We start from the raw sequence: 20,309 nt of genomic DNA, 5'->3' as shown, positions 1-20,309 counted from the left end.
CACAAAGGAGAAAACAAAATAAACTGACACACATGCTGCGCACATGTACGCAAGATGCTGCTATTTGGTCCTTTCTGGAACAGTATAACGCAGTAAACAGAACGATGTCATCCGAACAAGCTCCAGTAGAAACCTTATGATAATGATTGCAGAGGCCAGACGACCATCTCCGAAAATGCTCGTTTATTCATGTATTAGGCAGGCACATTTCACACACTTCAAAAAATGTTTCTGATTTATATTATCAGTTGCAGAAAGCAAATGTGTCTTGCCAGCAAGCGTTTCACTTTTTACGCCCTTTCTTGTCATGAGCTTTTATGTCTGTTGTACATGTCATTGTAGGAATCTAGCCAGCATTCAACTTGAAGATCACTTGTTACGCATACATTGTTACTGCAAGTTCCGAGCTTGCACATGTAGTGAAGTCTTGGTTGCATCTTCTTCAAGCCGGTACTTGACATAATCTGGAAACAAAGTCACGTAGTCGTTAGCAACATAACGTAAATAGCCAATTTGAACTCAACTCATTTCTTCATTTCCGTCAAAAACTTTAACCATTCCGCTCTGTGCAACTTCAGGAAACGGGCTAGTAGGCTGATGTATCGCGGGAGTTTCTGCTGTAGAAACTACTTTCTATATTCTACCAAAACCAACCATTACGGAAAGCTATTATCACGGAATTTATTTTTTAAAAAAGCTGGCAGGTACCGGCTACTTTAGGGATAAGTGTAAGCCAAACATTGATCAGCCGACTAAACAACATGGGGCACCATTATTATAATTAGAAGAGCTCACCAGTTTTCAGTTATAATCACGACCCGTAACCTGCCAGTAAAGCTGTAATCACAAAACAACGCAAATCACGAAATTACTTTGAGAATTGCGTATCACAAGGCTAAGCTCACTCGTTCCTGCTACTTTCACTGGATCCTTGGAAACCAATTTACCATCATCATCAGAATATATTTATGTACACTGCAGTACGAAGCACTCTGCCTGCGATCTCCAAATACCCCTGTCTCGCGCTAGCTGATTCCAACATGCGCCTGCGAATTGCCTAAATTTATCTCCCCGCGTAGTTCTCTGCCGTCCTCGACTGCGCTTCCCTTTTCTTGGTATCCATTCTGGAACTCTAATGGTCCACAGGTTATCCATCATATGCATTACATCGCCTCTCACTTCTGTTTCCGCCTCTTATTGTCAATTAGAATATCGGCTATCCCCGTTTGCTCTCTGGTCCACACCGCTCTCTCCTTGCCTCTTAACGTTAAGCCTAACGTATTGCGTTCCATCGCTTTGTGCGGTCCTTAACTTGTTATCGAGATTATTTCTTAACCTCCACATTTTTGCGACAAATGTTAGGACCGGTAGAATGCAGTTATTGTACACATTTCTTTTCAAACACAGTAGTAAGCTGCCAATCAGCATTTGCTAATGCCTGCGCTGTGCACTCCAACCTAATTTTATTCTTCTGTAAATTTCCTGCTTATTATCAGGGTCCCCTGTGAGTAACTGACCTAGATAAACGTACTCCTTTGCAGACTTTGGAGGCTGACTGGTGATCCTCAATTCTTGTTCTCTTGCCAGGCTATTGAACATTATCTTTGTCGTCTGCATATTAATCTTCAACCCCACTCTTACACTTTCTTGGTTAAGGTCCTCAATCATTTATTGCAATTTGTCTCCATTCTTGCTTAATAGTGCAATGTAATCCTTAAAACGAAGGTTGCTGAGAGATTCGCCGTTCATCCTCACTCCTAAGCCTTCCCATTCTAAGAGCCTGAGTACTTCTACTAACCGTGCCGTCAATAGCATTGTAGAGATTGTTTCTTCTTGCTTGGCGCTTTCATGATAAGCAACTATCTACGTTTCTTGTGGAGAACCAACGTAGCGGTGGAATCTTTGTCGGTATTTTCCAAGATATTCACGTATGCCTCCTGTACTCCATTAGGCAATGCCTCTATTATTGCTGATGTCTCTACTGAGTAAAATGCATTGTCATAATCTATGAAATTCATATAGGGAGGTTTATTGTACTCCGCAGATATCTCGATTGCCTGATTGATGACATTAATATGATCCATCGTATAAACTCCCTTCCTGAAGCCAGCCTAATCCCTTCGTTGACTGAAGTAAAGTGTTGCCCTCGTTCTATTGTGAATTATCTTGGTGAATATTTTATACGATACTGAAAGCAAGCTAATGGGCCTATAATTCTTCAAATCTTTAACGTCTCCCTTCTTATGGGTTAGTGCATGTTAGCTTTCTTCCAGCTTTCTGGTACACTTCAAGTCGCGAGGCATTGCGGATAAAGTGCCGCAAGCTTTTCAAGTATGATATCTCCTCCATCCTTGTAAATCGACTGTAATTCTATTTTCTCCAGCAGCCTTTTCCCTGGTCATGTCTTTCAAGGCCCTTCTAACTTCATCGCTAGTTATAGAAGGGGCTTCTGTATCCTAACTGTACATCACTACTTCGAATGAAAGTAGCTTGGCTGCTCTGGGTACTGTATAGGTCCGTATAGAATTCTTCCGCTGCTTTTACTATGTCATCGAAATTGCTGATATTACCCTGCTTATCTTTCAGTGTATACATCCTGTCTTGTCCTATTCCAAGTTTTCTTCTCAGTGATTTCAAGCTGCGTCCATATTTTACTGCTGCCTCAATTTTTCCCATTGTTATAATTTCGAATATTCCTTATTTTCTTCTTGTTGATCAGTTTTGAGAGTTCTGCGAATGCTATATTATCTCACGAGTTTGACACTTTCATGTTCTGCCGTTTCTTTATTAGGTCCGTCGTCACTTGAGAGAGCTTACCTACTGGTTGCTTTGGTGCCTTACCTCCCACTTCAATTGCTGCTTCTGAGATCAGCCTAGTTACGGCTTCATTAATTACCTCTATGTTGTCTTCATCTTGCTGTTCTAAAGCTGCATATTTGTTTGCGAGCACCAGCCTGAATTGGTCTGCTTTTACGCTTACTGCGTCTAGGTTGGCCTGTTACTTCTTGACGAATTTTGTTCTTTCGTTCTTCAAACTGAGATAAATCCTAGACCTCACTAACCTATTGTCACTGCACTTTACCCTACCTAACACTTCTACATCCTGCACTATTCTGGAATCGGCAGAGAGTATGAAATATCTTTCATTTCTTGTTTTTCCATTAGGGCTTTTCCAGGTCCATTTCCTGTTGCTGCGCTTCCTGAAGAATGCACTTATTATTCGGAGCCTATTCCTTTCCGCGAATTCTACCAACATCTCTCCTCTAGAATTCCTAGAATCGATGTCATAGTTGCCAATTGCTCGCTCGCCAGCCTGCTTTTCCCCCACTTTTGCATTGAAGTCGCCCATGACTATACAGTATACTGAGTTTGCACCTTTCTCATTGCTCATTCAACATATTCATAAAACTGTACTATTTCTTCATCATCGTGACTGGAGGTTGGAGCGTGGGCTTCGATTACCTTCATTTTATACCTCTTATACAGCTTTATTACGACGACTGCTACCGTCTCATTAATGCTGTAGAATTCATCAATGTTGCCCGCTATGTCCTTATGGACAAGAAATCCTACCCCGAATTCTCTTTTATCTGGAATATCTGTGTAGCAGAGAACGTGGCCGGTAATCGGCACTGTATAAGCCTAACCAGTTCTTTTAACCTCGCTAAGGCCAAAAAGCGGGCAAGTTTGCATTCAGTCGTGCAAAGCTTAGGGACAACGAAAATGTCGATCTTCAAGTCTTACTGGCTGCTACTGCTAGATATTAACTTTGTTGCTGCTAGGTCTTAACTTGGTTTAACTTAACTACGCATGCAGGAAGGTATTCGCGAGCGATCATTTTCGGAGATTCCTTTCCTGTCACGACATTTCAGGTGACTACCGCTGGCCGCGTCGGCGCCTACGAGCGACAGCGGCGTTCCTGGCATGCCAGAAACTCAGGCAGGCTAACCAAGGTTGGCACAGTGCCAATAACGCTGTTGCTTGCCAACGCCGAACGCGTTGGAGGCTAGCCGCGCGATATCAATCAGTCAGCTTTTTGTTTCACCTGGGTCAGCGCGCCGCGGAGAGAAGAGAGGCCGGAATCAGGAAGGGAGGAAGCTGGCGAGAAGGACACCGCGTGCGCATTCACGCGGCCTTCTCCTCCTCCTCCTGGTTGACATGGCTACGGCGCAACAGTTTCTTGATATGAACCACAAAAACAGCTGGCGTGAATAGCTTCGCTGTTAATATTGTTACGCGAAGCACGAGTCGGAAAGACGGGCAACTATTTACAGGATGTATTTACAACAGCGGTTGCAGCACTGACCGGTTAGGTTCACAGCGCTAGCCCAGCTCGTTCTTTCTCTTCTTTTCTCGAGTGATGGCGCCCGCGCGCCTCGGTCAAACAATCAAATACCACACGCGTGTAGCATAATCCCCCGGCGGCAGAAGCGACGTCCCGGAGCGTCTAAATGTCATCACTGGGAGGGTGATACTGCTTCAGTCGTGTAACGTGCACGACATCGGTGAACTGGGAAGCAGATGGGGCGTCAGGGGCGATCTCGTATGTGAGAGGAGTCACGGCACGAAGCACTCGGTAGGGGCCTGTGTAACGCGACAGCAGTTTTTCTGACAGGGCGACCTGACGCGACGGAGACCATAGAAGCACCAAAGAACCAGGCGGGAAGTGCACGTCTCGGTGTCGCTGGTCGATTATGCTACACGCGTGTGGTTCTCCTACACGCGTGCTCGTTCTTCCTCTTCTTTTCTCGAGTGATGGCGCCCGCGCGCCTCGGTCAAACAATCAAATACCACACGCGTGTAGCAATATTATCCCAAGCAATGCCTGACAATTACTCAAATAGCCCTGCTAAGCTAGCCTCACTTGAGAGGGTGCGCTTGTTGAACGTTGTCAGGGTCAGATTCCAGTGGCGGCCTGTCCGGACCCAGAGGTTCTTAGCATCCTCTGCCGCGTCGCAGGTTTGGCCGCCGCCTTGGTCAGGTGCTCCGCAGCCGCTGGGGACTAAAGGCGATGGTTTACCTGTAGGAGTCATGAGGTAGGTGGTGGTCGAATACTGCACCAGGGAGGCCAATAGTGAGTTTGTTGAAGCTTAGTGGGACGTCATAATTTTGTTGCACATGGACCAGTATAGCCCCACTAGCTCTCGATAATATTTTCTTCTTTGCCCGTGTCAGACGCCACTCCATGCCTGAAGATGTTGTAGCAGACTGGAGGAGGATTGGAACTTACGGCCATCAGATTAGAAGCCGGGTGTCTTACCTCTGCTTCACGCCACCACTGATTCACGATACCCCCAGGGCAAATTGCGGTTGGGATTTCCATTGCATTGATGCATGCATTGATGGTGAGGCACCTGGCAGTAAACATCTTCCATCCTGTCCCGCAATGTAGTCGTTATTAAACTCGGTGGCACCGCGGTGGCTACAGCGATTTTCGTACGTCGGCTCACTTTGGAACATGTGTATGGGTGCGCGTGTGGAATGCTGCCGGAATATGTAACGAAGCAGTTGCACCACATACGCTCTCACCGTCGCGTCCGATATAAAAATGACGACTGGTAGCCTCCGGGTATCTGTTTACGCTGAGCAGCAGCACAGGCCTCGCATGTGTGCTATCGTTATCAGTGCTACAATATTCTAGCGAAACTGTATTCAATACCCTCCCCCCTCCAAGACCGTTCACGTTTTAGGACTCGTATTTGTGAATGCGCTACGAAACTTCCACTTCTCCTTATAATACGTGTTTCTGTTTCTTGTTATGTCCAATCCCTTGGACAGAGGAATGAATTATTTTTAATATACATTACAATAATCACACATGCAATAATCAATATACAAGTCAATAATCAAGATTAACGACCACGTCCTCTGCTACAGAGGTCTTACAGATAAGAAAGAATTCGGGGTAGGATTTCTAGTCCATAAGGACACAGTGGGCAACATTGATGAATTCTACAGCATTAATGGGAGGGTAGACGTCGCCGTGCTAAAGCTGAATAAGCGATATAGAATGAAGGTAGTACAAGCCTACGCCCCAACCTGCAGTCACGATGATGAAGAAATAGTACAGTTTTATGAAGATGTTGAATGAGCAATGAGAAAGGTGCAAACTCAGTATACTGTATAGTCATGGGCGACTTCAATGCAAAAGTAGGGGAAAAGCAGGCTGGTGAGCAAGCATTTGGTAACTATGACATCGATTCTAGGAACGCTAGAGAGGAGATGTTGGTAGAATTCGCGGAAAGGAATAGGCTCTGAATAATAAATACATTCTTCAGGAAGCGCAGCAACATGAAGTGGACCTGGAAAAGCCCTAATGGAAAAACAAGAAATGAAAGATATTTCATACTCTCTGCCGATCCCAACATAGTGCAGGATGTAGAAGTGCTAGGTAGGGTAAAGTGCAGTGACAATAGGTTAGTGAGGTCTAGGATTTCTCTCAATTTTAAGAGAGAAACAATAAAGTTAGTTATTAAGAAACATGCCAACCTAGACGCAGTAAGGGTAAAAGGAGACTAATTCAGACTAGTGCTTGGATACAAATATGCAGCTTTAGAACAGGAAGAGGAAGACAACATAGAGGTAATGAATTAAACCGTAACTAGGCTGGTCTCAGAAGCAGCAATTGAAGTGGGAGATAAGGCACCAAGGTCACCAGTAGGTAAGCTCTCCGAAGTAGCAAAGGACCTAATAAAGAAACGCCAAAACTTGGAAGTGTCAAATTCGAGTTATAAGATAGAATTGGCAGAACTGTTGAAACTCTCCTTGGACATATACGAACTCTCCTTGGGGTCTTGGACATATACACGCAGTACTTCCTCCCAGCCTCGAAGTCAATGCGCGGGAAGCCAGCGACTCCTGATCGTCGACATTGGCAGAATCGGTACAGTGTTCAAGGGACGCCATGGACAAGCAGCGAAATACAGCCTTGGCTGTGTTGTGTCGCTATCTAGAATACGGCAAGTGTGTCTACCGCTGTTTTTCTTTGGAACAATCACCAGAGGGGTCGCCCAAGTACTGTGGCGCAGCCGATATACGACTTCAGCTTTTTCTATGTTGGCCAGTTCCTGCTCGACTTGTTCGCGCAGTGCGTACGGCATCGGTCGCGCCTTACAGAATACAGGTGAAGCGTTCTCTTTAAAAACAATGCTTGCCTCGAAACCTGTTATTGCTCCGTAACCAGGCTCAAACACTTCGCGATATTTGTCAGTCAAGGGTATTTCCTTCGTCAGTGCGTTCACTTGCATTACTTCATGCCACCGGATTTTCACTTTACAGAGCCAGTTGCGGCCAAACAACGTAGGCATTCTCGCGCCTTTAGTCTCATTAGCAAATACTAAAGGCAAATGAAAGCACTGCTCATAGTAGCTCACTTCAACATCAATTATTTCTATGGTATCAACCGGCGTGCCATTGTACGTAACAAGTTTAATATCAGCTTGCCTGAAATTAGCACTTGGGAAATGCTTCGTGCACTCTGCTTCCGACATTACGGAAACTGCCACGCCTGTGTCTAATTCCATGGGTACCTCTTTCCCGTTCACCCGTACATTTATTACAATGGCAGGACTGCCCGAACGGTTATCGGTGTGAAAAAGCGTAAGCAAACCTGTGTCTGGAGGTTCCGGCTCTAATTGAAGTACAACTCTGCTTTTGCACATTTTCGCGATATGACCTTCCTTTTGACACTTATAACAAGAGCTCTTCAAGAACGGACAATTTACAGGTGCGTGCGCCCCCCGCATCACTGACAAATTGACTTAGTTCTTTGCATCGAAGTCCTTGGTGTCGGATTGTCGGGGCCCTAGCCGCTGGATGCCTCCGCCTCTGTGCGCGGTCGCAGCTTCGATGATTTGCTCTGCCAGTGGACGTCGCTGCTGCCGTACGACTGTGCAGTGCTGTTTTCCGCAACCCTTCCCAATGCATCTCTCGCTGCCATCTCCACGGCTGTAGCGATGTTGCAAACACGGTCCCAGGTGAGCTCGGTTTCGGTCATCGCCAGCAACCGGCAACGTATGGCCTCGGAATTCAGACCTGTTATCAGGCGGTGCCGAAGTGCTTGTTTCAGGAAGCTGCCGAAATCACATGAGGCTGCCAATTTCTTGATCTGGACCACGAAGTCTGTGACACTTTCTTCAGGTGCTTGCTTCCTTTGATTAAAGTGGTATCTTTCACTCACCACTGAACGCCTTGCGGAATAGTGCTTCTGCAGCGCCGCCACGACTTCCTTGTACGTTGCTGTGCTGGGCGTCTTTGGTAGGACCAGGCTTCGCAGCGTCACATACGCTTCTTCTCCGATGGCGCTCAGTAATAGATGTAGCTTCTTCGCCTCGGCGACCTCATTAGCCGAGATGTACAGTACGAAGCGTTCTACGAAGACGTCCAAGCTTCCGCTGTTGGAATCAAATTCCGGTAGCTTGCCGACCGCCGTTGCCATCTTCCGTTTTTGTTCTATCCCGTCCTAGTAGCCAGTTTGTTGTTTCCGGTGAGGGAGGCACAGGCTTCAAGAAACGGCTTCATTGTCCGTGCTGCATACTGGCAGCATAAAGCAACTATTGACAATAGTACCATACATGAACAAGAATATATACAGCCCAAGATACACTCGCGTAACTTTTCCAGGAAGCCACTTCACTGACTCGCCTCGCATCGAACGAACCAGCACACGGTCACCAAGTGCAACTTCGAACTCTTTTAGGTGTATTTTGCTAGTTTCATTGTGATGCCGATTAAGATTTGTGTATTTTTTGTAGAAACCCTTTATCTGCGCAAACGTTTTTTTTTTCAGAGGGAATGTGTCATTCTTAGTTTTTTTTTTAAATTGTGGTAAAAGCTTTGTGATGTGGTGCGTGACAGCCGCCATTTTCATATGTGGGAAACACCGAGGCTACACATTGAATGCACACTTTTCCCAGAAGAATGTGCCATTAGAAATTTGCGTCCGCGATGACAGGACAAAGCCGGTTGTTCTGAGCTTTTATTGGACAGCGATGACGATGAACTTAGCTGCGCTAACTGCATTGGGCGAGCGCTTGGGGCTCCAGGGTGTGCCACTATGAGCTTCGGCAGACGAGCACTCTATTATAGACCACAAATAAGTTGTGAAGGCACGTCAGGAAATGGCTGCCAAAAAAGATGCAACGAAACAGCGTCTCAAGTCGGAACAAAAAAAATTGCAACTGCGACTGCGTCTCTCCGATTTGGAAGAAATAATGCGAATTCCGCATGTTTGTGGTAACACTAACCACTGGGGAACCTCGATCCCGGGAAACACACAATTTCATTCCCGTCTTCGGCGATTCCAGAGATGACTTTCACACGTACACAAAATGCCATCAGAAAGCGGTTACGGGACAAAGTCGGTCCAAAAAAATGTGGGCCACCTCTCTTTGTTTATATGTTTGTGAAGATGCCTTGGGAGTGATAAAAAGGGACACTTTTATTTTAGTGTTGAAAAAACGCGCTATTACACTGTCATGAACTTAGGAAAACCATGGGAGATGTTTTAAAAAACCCTCTTATTTTCCGAAAGCGCGAGACCAATATTTTCTGTACAAGTGTATACCTGGAGAATATAGGAAGCTTTTTTTATCCCACTGGCATGAAGAAATCTAATAATCCCCAAAATGTCTGTCGGGTTAATAGATGGTAGTTCGATTCACCACCTAAACATTTTTTTTCGTCATAAGCATGGCATTGGGCCACAACTCATATTATGCATATGCAAAATCTTTTTCCAGAAGGAAAGATAAGGTGAGACCTTGTGGCAATCATTTGCAGTCAATTTATTTTAAATATGAGATATAAAAAGTAAAACTACGTACGATGCATTCGTTTGCTGATGAAGTTGTTCTCACACCATTGCATGTATATGTGCATCCAACTTGTATCTAAGGAAAGTAAATATAAGAAATAACAAATAAAAAGCATGTCTAATAAAAATAATATACGCGCTAGAGTCATAAAATTGTCATTACTCTGGTATGGCTAGGAACTTCACATTCGGAAGACACATTTCATGCCTATTGCCACATAAGTACTCAATAAAAGTATGAAGAGTGACGACCGCAAAGGAAACCCGTCGTCAACAATTTTTTTGTCTTATTTAGATTTAGACCTAGAGCATGCCTGCTTAGTGAGTAGGTGGCAAGTACATACTCGTAGACTGAGACACTGCTCGATAGTTTTTTCTACTCTCTGTCTCGTTGCCATCTTTCAAACCCCTGCATCCCCCACCACAATGCAGGGTAGCAAACCAGAAACTCGCCTCTGGTTAACCACCCTGCCATTCCTGTCTCGCTCTCTCTCTCTCTCGATAAATTGAACAATACGCTCCTTTTCTTTTTATTAAAGCCATGATAAGAGATACCGTTTTGCTTCAGACAGGTGTCCCAATCTACCATGCCGAGTAAGAAAAAGAACAAATAAGCTGTTTCGCAAACATGGTGATGCTCAGAAAACATTTTCAATCTTTAGCGTTGTGCTAGAGCTCATCGAACTGTGTTCTAAGCATACGCGTGGGTAACATGTTGACCCGACAGAGCACATGCGGCAACAGCTGCAGCGCAGTAGAAACAACGTCCCGGCTAGTTAGCCTTTATGCATATCTTCTTTTAAGTAGTGTCAACCTTCTTAATGGCATCTGTCTTCACAACGTAAATTGGCAGGTGATAAATTATGCTAAATTTAACATTGTGATAACAAATGGTGGGAGATCACCAATATAGGTCATGTTTCCCGCATATGATATATGTTGTTTTGTGGCGCAAGGGCCAGCTATGGCCAAAGAGCTCCAAGACGTATTGTACTGAGTGAGCAATGGTATGATCAATGACAGTGGGTAGGTGTAGGGTGGCTGTAAAGGGGCCTAAAATCCTGCGCACTGAAGGTGCGTAAAACAGACAAAATTAATAAAATCATGACAATGACGTGATAGGGGCACAATGAATATAGTATAAAAAGTTGTAAGCGATACAAGGCACTACTGCCTCACGAGACCCTTAGGAGCAAGGGTCTGGAGGAGAGTGCATTTCAAATATGCGGTCGCAGCAGCGTCCTCTCAAAGAGGATGCCGCTACGAATCTCTCGGGCGAAGAACTTGCAAAATGTTGATGTCGTTTAAAAAGGCTAAAACTGAATCGTTCTGAAATATCGGGTCGTTATGTAAAAACATCGCTGGATGAAGGGGTATATTCTCTTTATAGGCTTGAACAAAGTGCTTTTTTCTTTCAGGTTCTATTATTGCACACTGTACTAGGATGTGAAGTACAGTAAGTGCTTCCCCACATCTAGTACAGGTCGGGGGTTCGCCTCCAGACAACAGGTAATTATGTGTGCCGTAAGTGTGTCCTATTCTGAGCCTACAGAATAGGACATCATTTCTTCTAGATTTCGTGGTCGATGGCCAGTTCCCTAAACGGAGCTTAATTAAATGAAGCTTGTTATGAGTCTGGCCGTCCCACAAACGTTGTCAGTGGACTCTAAGTCTCTTGCGCAGGTATGGCTTCATATCGAAAAAGGGACGAGCATAGATGTGTTGCCAGCTTTTGCCTTGATGGATGGGGCAAGCTGGTCTGCCAGTACATTTCCCTCGATGTCTCAGTGTCCTGGCACCCAGCACACCACAACATGCTGCCCAGACGCATAAATACTACATATGAATGAATAAAGCGATACTATTACAGGATTTTTGTGCCTCTTAAGAGATTTTAAGGCTTTTACTACGCTCAGCGAGTCTGTGTAGATGATTGCTTTTGGTATTTTCGATTCTTTGATGTATTTAAGAGCCGACAGTATTGCATAAGCCTCTGCTGTGAAAATGCTCGTTAGGGGGTGCAGGGCGTCAGCATCTGAAAATGATGGACCAACCGCTGCATAAGAGACGCCAGCATGAGACTTTGATGCATCAGTGTAGAATTCCGGACAGGAGTATTTATGCTGCAGTTCAAGGAAGTGCATTCGAATGTGTGTAACCGGGGCGTGCTTCGTAACATGTAAAAAAGACAAATCACAGTCTACAATCTGCCACTGCCACGGTGAGACCTCTATAGTGGGTGTCATTAGACGATGTTCAAAGAGTGGGACATCCATTTCCTCTGCCAGACTTCTCACACGCAACGAGAAGGGCTCTCTTACTGCAGGTCGGTTATGAAAGAGGTGGGAGCTGGACAAGTCATTTACGGTGGAATATGAGGGATGTTCACTGTTTGCATTCACTCTAAGGAAATACATAAAAGCTGTGTAGGTCCTCTGCAAGTGGAGTGACCACTCATTGGATTCCACGTAAAGGCTTTCTACAGGGCTTGTCCTAAAGGCACCTGTAGACAAGCGAATACCTAGATGGTGGACGGGGTCCAGCATCTTCAACGCGGTTGGGGTGGCTGACTGATAAATTATGGCCCCGTAGTCTAGGTGTGTTCGTATGAGGCTTTTATACAAGTTTAACAGAAACTTTTTGTCACTACCCCATGTAGTGCGTGACAACACTTTTAAAATATTCATTGTTTTCATGCATTTTTTAGATGTTTTAGGTGTGGTATGAATGTTAGCTTTGTGTCAAGAATTATGCCTAAGAATTTGTGTTTCGTTTTTACAGGTAGACTTTGTCCTTGCAGGTCAATGTCGGGGTCACGGTACAGTCCTCTTTTTCGAGAAGAAAGGACGCAGGTGCTCTTTTGTGGATTTAGGCAGAACCCATTCTCGTCTGCCCATTTAGCCACCCTGTTCAGACCAAGCTGAACCTGCCGCTCACAGATTGCAAGGTTGCATGATTTAAATCCAATCTGTACATCATCGACATACGTTGAATAAAACATGTTGCGTGGGATGTATAGACGCAAGGAATTCATTTTTATAATGAAGAGAGTGCAACTGAGCACCCCACCCTGTGGCACTCCAGTTTCCTGCACAAAAGGTCGTGATAAAGCACTGCCAACCTGAACACGGAATGTGCGATTCGGCAGGTAACTTTCAATGACATTTAACATATTACCACGTATACCAAAGTGGGAAAGGTCTCTCAATATACCGAACCGCCATGTTGTGTCGTAGGCCTTTTCCATGTCTAGGAACACAGATAAAAAGAATTGTTTGTGAACAAAAGCTTCCCGTATCTGTGCCTCAATACGTATCAAATGGTCAGTGGTGGATCGACCCTCGCGAAAACCGCACTGGTATGGGTCAAGCAGCTTGTTTGATTCTAGGAAATGTATCAGACGGCGGTTTATCATCTTCTCGAAGACTTTGCAGAGGCAGCTTGTTAGAGCTATGGGCCTGTAACTCGATACGAACGATGGATCCTTGCCCTGCTTCAGGATAGGGATCACTATGGCCTCTTTCCAGGCAGAGGGAATCTCGCCGGAGGTCCATATAGAATTATAGAGACAGAGAAGGGTTTTCTTCGTTTCAGAGGGTAGGTTTTTCAACATGTCATATAGTATACGGTCAGGGCCTGGGGCAGATTGCTTGCAACAGGTGAGTGATGCATGCAGCTTTGCTAGGGAGAAAGGTAGGTTATATGGCTCGTTCCCATTGCTCTTTCGGTCTATTTTTCGTTTTTCTATTGCTTATTTATGTCTTATAAATGCTGGTGAATAGTGTGATGAACTGGACACATGTTCAAAATGTGCACCCAGATGGTTCGCTTGGTCCTCAAGGCTGTCTCCCTGCGTGTGTACCAGGGGAGGTGGATGTGTTTGTCGTCCTCTTACTCTATTGACCCTGCTCCAAACCTTGGCCTCATCCGTGTACGAGTTGATACTTGATAAAAATGTTTTCCAGCTGTCTCTCCTGGCTTGTCTGCGTGTTCTCCTACCTTGGGACTTTATTTTCTTGAAATTTACAAGGTTTTCAGCAGTAGGATAATCGCGAAGCTGCCTCCATGCTTTGTTCTGCTGCCTACGTGTATTGCGGCATTGTTCATTCCACCACGGAACACGACGTTTGCTAGAAAGTCCACTTGTTTGGGGGATACACTTGGAAGATGCATCAATTATAAAGTTAGAAAAATACTCGGCGGCACCATCAATTCCGAGTGAGGACATGTCAGTCCAGAAGATCGTACTGGTAAGTGTCTGGAATTTCTTCCAATCCGATGCATCGACCTTCCACCGGGGAGCCTGTGGTGGAGATTCGTGTTGTCTTGTTTCTCTCAGCAGTACTGGGAAATGGTCGCTCCCGTAAGGGTTTTTTATAACTTCCCATTCAAGTTCTGAAAATAGAGACGGGGAAGCTATGCTAAGATCAATAGAAGAAAAGGTTCTATTTGCGATACAGTAAAATGTAGGTTCGTTCTTATTCAGGAGACACGCACCAGAGGAAAAAAGAAATTGTTCAACAAGACGGCCTCGAGCATCGATACGAGAGTCGCCCCACAGACTGCTGTGTCCATTGAAATCGCCAAGAAGAAGATAAGGTTCTGGCAATTCGTCTATAAAGGACTGAAATTCATGTTTGTGTAAGTGGTAATGTGGGGGTATGTAAAGCGAGCAAATGGTGATGAGTTTGTTCAGAAGGACAAGTCGAACTGCCACTGCTTCAAGGGGCGTTTGTAGCTGCAAACGTTGACATGCTATGCTTTTGTGAATTACAATGGCAACACCGCCTGATGATGCGAGAGCATCATCGCGATCTTTACGAAACGTAACATACTGTCGGAGAAAATTTGTATGTTTCGATTTTAAGTGCGTTTCCTGTACACACAGCACTTTTGGATTGTGTTGGTAAAGAAGTTCTTGGACATCGTCGAGGTTCCTAATAAGGCATCTGACGTTCCATTGAATGATTTGTGCATCCATAATGAAAGTAAATTGGTGCTGTGTGTACAAAAAGGAAGTGTTGCCTTAGATTACAGAGCCGTTTGCGGCCCTGTAATTTTGGTTTTGTCTTTTCTAGAGCGGTCCAAAGTATTTGGCCGCTCATTAGGTGCTGGCTGCACCATCTTGCTTGGAGTAGTGTCCATAGCCTCTTGCGAAGCGCTGGACACTCGCTCTGACGAGCGATGTGTACGTCGTGTAGCCTTCGCCTCGAGGTACGAAGGCTGTGGCCTCACCAGCCCGGAAGCCGATCGGTCCTCCTTAGCCTCTGAGCTTCGATGGCTGCTGCCAACGCTAGTGGAAGCCTCTGGTGTGGCCGATTTCGAGAAGGGCAGGGCAGCCTTAGCTGCTCCCACCATGGGGGCGGGTGGCAGCCGCCTCAGTACGCTGCGCGTGGTTTGGGCAACCGCCGGGGTCCGTCGTGATGCTGCCCCCTGTTGCACCACTTCGGCAAAAGAAGGTTTCAATGAAAATGAAGGTGACAAACGCTGTCATGCTTCCCGGAAACTGATAGTCTCTTTCACTTTGATTGTAATTGTCTCTTTTTCTTTCTTCCACGCTGCGCAAGATCTGGAATATGCCGGGTGGTCGCCATCGCAGTTCGCGCAATGGGCCTCAGCAGTACATTCTTCAGCAGAGTGATCTTTTGTAGCGCATTTCGCACAAGTTTGTCGTCCTCGGCACCTTTGAGAGGCATGGCCAAACCTCTGACACTTGTAGCAGCGTCGTGGATTTGGAATGTAAGGTCTTACACGCAGTTTAAGGTAGCCTGTTTCTATTGCATCCGGGAGTGTGCTAGAGCCAAAAGTAAGTACTATGTGTTTGGTTGGTAGTTCTTTGTTGTCACGCCTGATTTTTATGCGTTGTACATTTATAACGTTTTCTTCTTTCTATCCATTCAGGAGTTCTTTATCAGTCAAATCCATTAGGTCGCCGTCTGAAACCACACCATTGACGGTGTTCATTGTTCGGTGTGCAGTCACAGATATGGTTTTATCGCCAAAAGCCACCAGGTTTGTAAGTTTTTCATACTGCATTTTGTCTTTTACTTCAATCAGAAGGTCACCACTTGCCATCTTGGTGGCTTTGTAGCCAATTCCAATGACCTCCGTGAGACATTTTGAAACCAAGAAGGGTGAAATGTTTGTCGCTTTCTTTTCAGTGCTTTCACAGTGAATCACGTGGAAACGTGGGAAAATTTCGGTGGTCTTTGCGAAGAAGTTCAAGGATTCATCGGTGCGCCCTCTTTTTATGAGAGGGCGAGCAGGCAGTTTGGGGTATGAGGATGCCATACAAATTAAATTGATTTCGGCAGCAGTGCCAGCCGCCCACCGCGGAGCCCAACAAGGGGACGCGACAGGGTTGTTATGAACAAGACCTGCCAACGCCAGCTGTACACAACCACTATAACCAAATATGATATAACCAAGGTTGGCTATCTCACACAAGGTTAACCCTAGCTGCCTGGAAAATCAGAATATAAGAAGTGAGAAGGAGACAGGAAAGATTGGAAGTAAGAAAAAAAAGACGAAGATTTAAGAGGAGGACAGGAAAAGGCAACTGCCGATTTCCCCTGGGTGGGTCAGCCCAGGGGTGCCGTCTATGTGAAGCAGAGGCCGAAGAGGTGTGTTGCCTCCGCCGGGGGTCCATAAAGGTCCAAAACACCCGGCATCGGCTCAACCACCAGGATCCCTCTTTCCCCAGACACGGCTAAGCCGCGCTCGGCTACACGCGGTAGGGTCCAAGCCCCATGTGCTCGGTTACGTGGTGGCGCAACTCACCAAACGCCTGCTTGCGCAGACGCCCCTGCGAGGGATGTTTCCCGTAATCATTGGTGTCATCATATAATTACATTTCTTCCATTCATCTTGCCTTTAGCGGCCAGAAATATATCCTCTGTCCGCGCACTGGACGATGAATTCAAAAGGCTATTATCTAATCATATACTAAGAAAATTCTGTATTGCGAAATACAACCAAGATCATATTTCATTTTACGTTCAAATTGTGAGTTTACCTTTTTGACTGCACATGCCACCAAGCACGCGCCACATTCAGTCAGAATAGGTAGCTTTGCGACATGTAATTCCAAATAAATAAATTTAATACAGTTAAACCTGGATATAACGAAATTGACATATTCCCGAAAAACTTCGTTATAAAGAGGATTTAGTTACATGCAGGTTCGGCACGAAAGTTTGAAAAAGAAACGCTTAGCGTATTTACTCGATTCTAATGCGCCCTCGACCGCGAATCGCATCTTTCGCGTTTAAAATTGTGGACAAAGAACTAGCTATGATGCCAAATTTGGCAGCTACATCCTACTTTTTTTGGCCTCCAGAAACGGTGTCCAAGATGGCCATTTTGTTTTCAAGAGTCAATATCTTGCGTTTCTTCGTCGAAGCACTCCTCCTTGGAATGTCACACCTGGTACTGGATGCGTGGACGCGTGTCGTTTCACACAAGCGCGAGGCGTCGGAAAAGAAGAGCGAGTGACACAATGGCGTCGTAGCGTCGTATAGACGAGGCAACCTCAAGTTTGCCCGCGCGGCACCAGCGCCGAATACTCCCCTGGCGGAAGGATGGAAGTGTCGAAGGTCGTCGCTGGGCCAGCGCGCGCCCGTGTTTTCTAGGGCGCGAGCGATCGTCCGCGTTATTTTCGCGACGGCGAGTGCGACCTTATCAACCAGGAAAGGTGGCAGACAATACTGCTGTGTTGTTGATTGCTACAACAGCCTCGAAAGGTCGAAAGCCGCCCGTGAAGTCCTACAGAATTCCAGGGAGGTGGTACGAGAAGGACAGGCGACAAGCATGAATAACTGCAGTACGCCAAGTAAGTCACGTACTTTCGCATTCGCGTGCAATGTCAAGGCCGCTCGGTAAAAACACAATAGTAATATGCCTGTATTTACCGCATAGTTGTTTGTTCAGACGTGTCGCGTAGTTGAATCGTACAGTGACATCCGCCGTGTTAGATTAGCGGTAAATGCATACGTGTTGCGCCGCTAAGCTCGACGACGCGAGCTTGCATTCCCGGCCACAGCGGCCGTATTTCGATGGAGGCGAAATGCAAGAATACACTTCTTACCGTGTACTTTGATTTTTGTGAACGTTAAAGAACCCCCGGTGGTCAAAATTATTCCTGAGACCTTCCATTACAGCGTGCATCATAATGATATCGTGGTTTTGGCACGTAAAACCCCCGAATTTATTTGATTGTACTGTTCATTCACTCGCGATAGGCAAGGACGAGCTAAAGAAAATTATATCCCTTTTCTAAGCGCTCCAACTTAAATTGCTAGTTGTGCAAGCAACAAAAGGGTCCGCGCGCTACTTGTCTTTTGTGTGGTACCAATCCGTATTTAATTCAAGCTGTGGTCATCGCGTGCGTCCGTAAGCGGCAGATCGGAAAGCAGCTGCCCGAGACATGCGCGTCATGTTTGTTGCGTGGCCATGCTTTCTAGGTTCACAACATCCAAGCATGCTTTAGAGTAATAGCCACCTTGCACATTCTTCCTGCTTCACTCTTCATGCCAAGAATATTCGTTTCGTGTAGCCGGCCATCGGTGTGAGCTTACTTTAGCTGCGGCGGGGCATTCGCCCGACGAGAAAGTAGATTAGTGCTTTGGCCCCAAGGTAAACGCCGGTTGGTTACCGTGATCTGGGTTCATTTCGCGGAGCAGTCTGTACGAGCGATTTATCATGAGCAATGAAAACATACCTTACTCACTAATGGAATGAGTTGCCATGACTCTAACATCTGCATTGAATAAGGCATGATATACATTAAATATTTATACAGCATGATATAAGGCTATATGCGCATATGTAGTACTTACATCGTTAATTAATTTTATTGTCTTATTGGTGCCTAATGCATGTGTTCTTTCTGTGCTGACAGTGCGACTGCCACTCCATGGGAGCCAAAATGAGAACAGCCGTGTGTGCGCACCCAGTGACCAACGAAACCAGCCGCAATCGCCACCGCCTCGGCACATCACTGCAAGCATGCACGAACGCTTTGTGATTGCACCATAGAGAAATAAAGTGACCAAATTACTGAACTTGATGTGTACCTCTAACTCGATGTCGTATATCTTGTTGGACAACTCCGACACGCACTTTGCCTTCACTGTCACATCACCGCCCACAATTTGTTCAACGCCATACACGTGTGGAAGCAGACACTCCCCTTTCTTGAGGTTGCCGCCACGAAAAAAGCTGTCGACGTCGGCAACCTTCTTGAAACCGCATTGCAGTCTTTGCATCGCTGTTCAGCGAGCACGCGATCTGCCGCTGTCGAAAACGGAGCGCCGTGAGCACGAGCAGCGAAGGAAAGCGCGGGCGAAACAATGTAAACAAAGCGGAGACTGCACAGTGCACCACGGCGCGACCGCGCTGCTTGACATTTCCACATTGGGGGCGCTGTCAGGAGGCGCAGTAGAGCCTTCTCGCGACAGTTTTCTAAGGTCCCTGTATTTTTCAAAGGTAGCGCAAACTCCTCCTCTCCGCGCCCTTGCCTCCTTGCCCAGTGAGCGAAGCGCGCGGCCGCTACCGCCCGCTTCATATCGTATCGCATGCGGCGCGTTGAAGCGCTTGCTTGAAACGCGACTGTTCTGGGCGCATTTTCACAAGGCTGTTCGTACGTGAGATTTCACGTAAGATATGTAGTACCTTCAAGTATTAGTAGAATGTGCATCGCTCAGACGAGGAAAACGAAAGGTAGAATAATTTAACGCAATTCTTAGCAGTATTTACCACTGCTGATTGTTTCTCGCGATAAAATGGTGTTCTGTTTACCTGACGCAATTACGAAAACAAAGAGGTACATTACCCCCATGAAAATGGCCACGACCTTTATGTTTCCTGTCTGTTTCCTTCTTGTGCCCTATGTGACCTTTATGTTTCCTTGCCCTTTATGTGACCTTGAGGAAACATACTTCGTGTGTACCGCATGTTTACTCATTCTTTCGTACGACTCGAGGAAGCAAACTGATTCTTTCCTGTAGGATGTGTCCTTTGTGTTTACGGCAGGATGTTACCTGTGTGTGCACTCTATGTTACCTGGCTGTGCACTCCCTCGAGTGCACATCGAGGTAACATAGAGTGCACACAGTAATTATCTGAACTTAACACATGCTACGGCTAGAACTACCTGGCGTATCCAGGAAAAATAATAGGGGGGGGGGGGGGGGCTCGGTTTTTTCGGACCTCGACTTCGTCAAGCTACCTTTCCTTTTCTGCTCTACGCAAATTACACGCTGAAATTCGCTCACTCACAAATTCAAAACGTGCGGTCGCTGCTAAAAGATGCCTGTCTTTTCAAAACTGCGTGTGATTGCCGTGTTGACATTCGCAGGGATATAAGTAGGGCAGCGCGGATCCTGTAAATGCTTGCGTGGGCGCGCAACTGAATAATTTTTAATTGTCAGTTGGCTGAGTCGTTAAATATGTGTACGGAGCATGGCCATATTTGTTTGTTTACGCGTGCATGCAA

General features: G+C 45.9%; 1 protein-coding gene across 1 annotated transcript; it reads right to left on the bottom strand.

Annotated features, from left to right (window-relative positions):
• Positions 1-239: 239 nt before the first annotated feature.
• LOC125944018 (uncharacterized) lies at positions 240-19,161 on the bottom strand. Its single transcript, XM_049663746.1, has 3 exons — positions 18,889-19,161; positions 9,825-9,890; positions 240-464 (listed from the first exon to the last, which is right to left on the bottom strand). The coding sequence occupies exons 1-3, from the start codon at positions 19,078-19,080 to the stop codon at positions 306-308; spliced, it is 417 nt and encodes a 138-aa protein (XP_049519703.1). The 5' UTR covers positions 19,081-19,161; the 3' UTR covers positions 240-305.
• Positions 19,162-20,309: the final 1,148 nt, after the last annotated feature.

The sequence above is a fragment of the Dermacentor silvarum genome, chromosome 3, assembly GCF_013339745.2.
Source record: "Dermacentor silvarum isolate Dsil-2018 chromosome 3, BIME_Dsil_1.4, whole genome shotgun sequence".
Taxonomy (NCBI): Eukaryota; Metazoa; Arthropoda; class Arachnida; order Ixodida; family Ixodidae; genus Dermacentor; species Dermacentor silvarum.
Note: the sequence above shows the minus strand (reverse complement) of the source record. Positions and strands in the feature narration are given on the sequence as shown.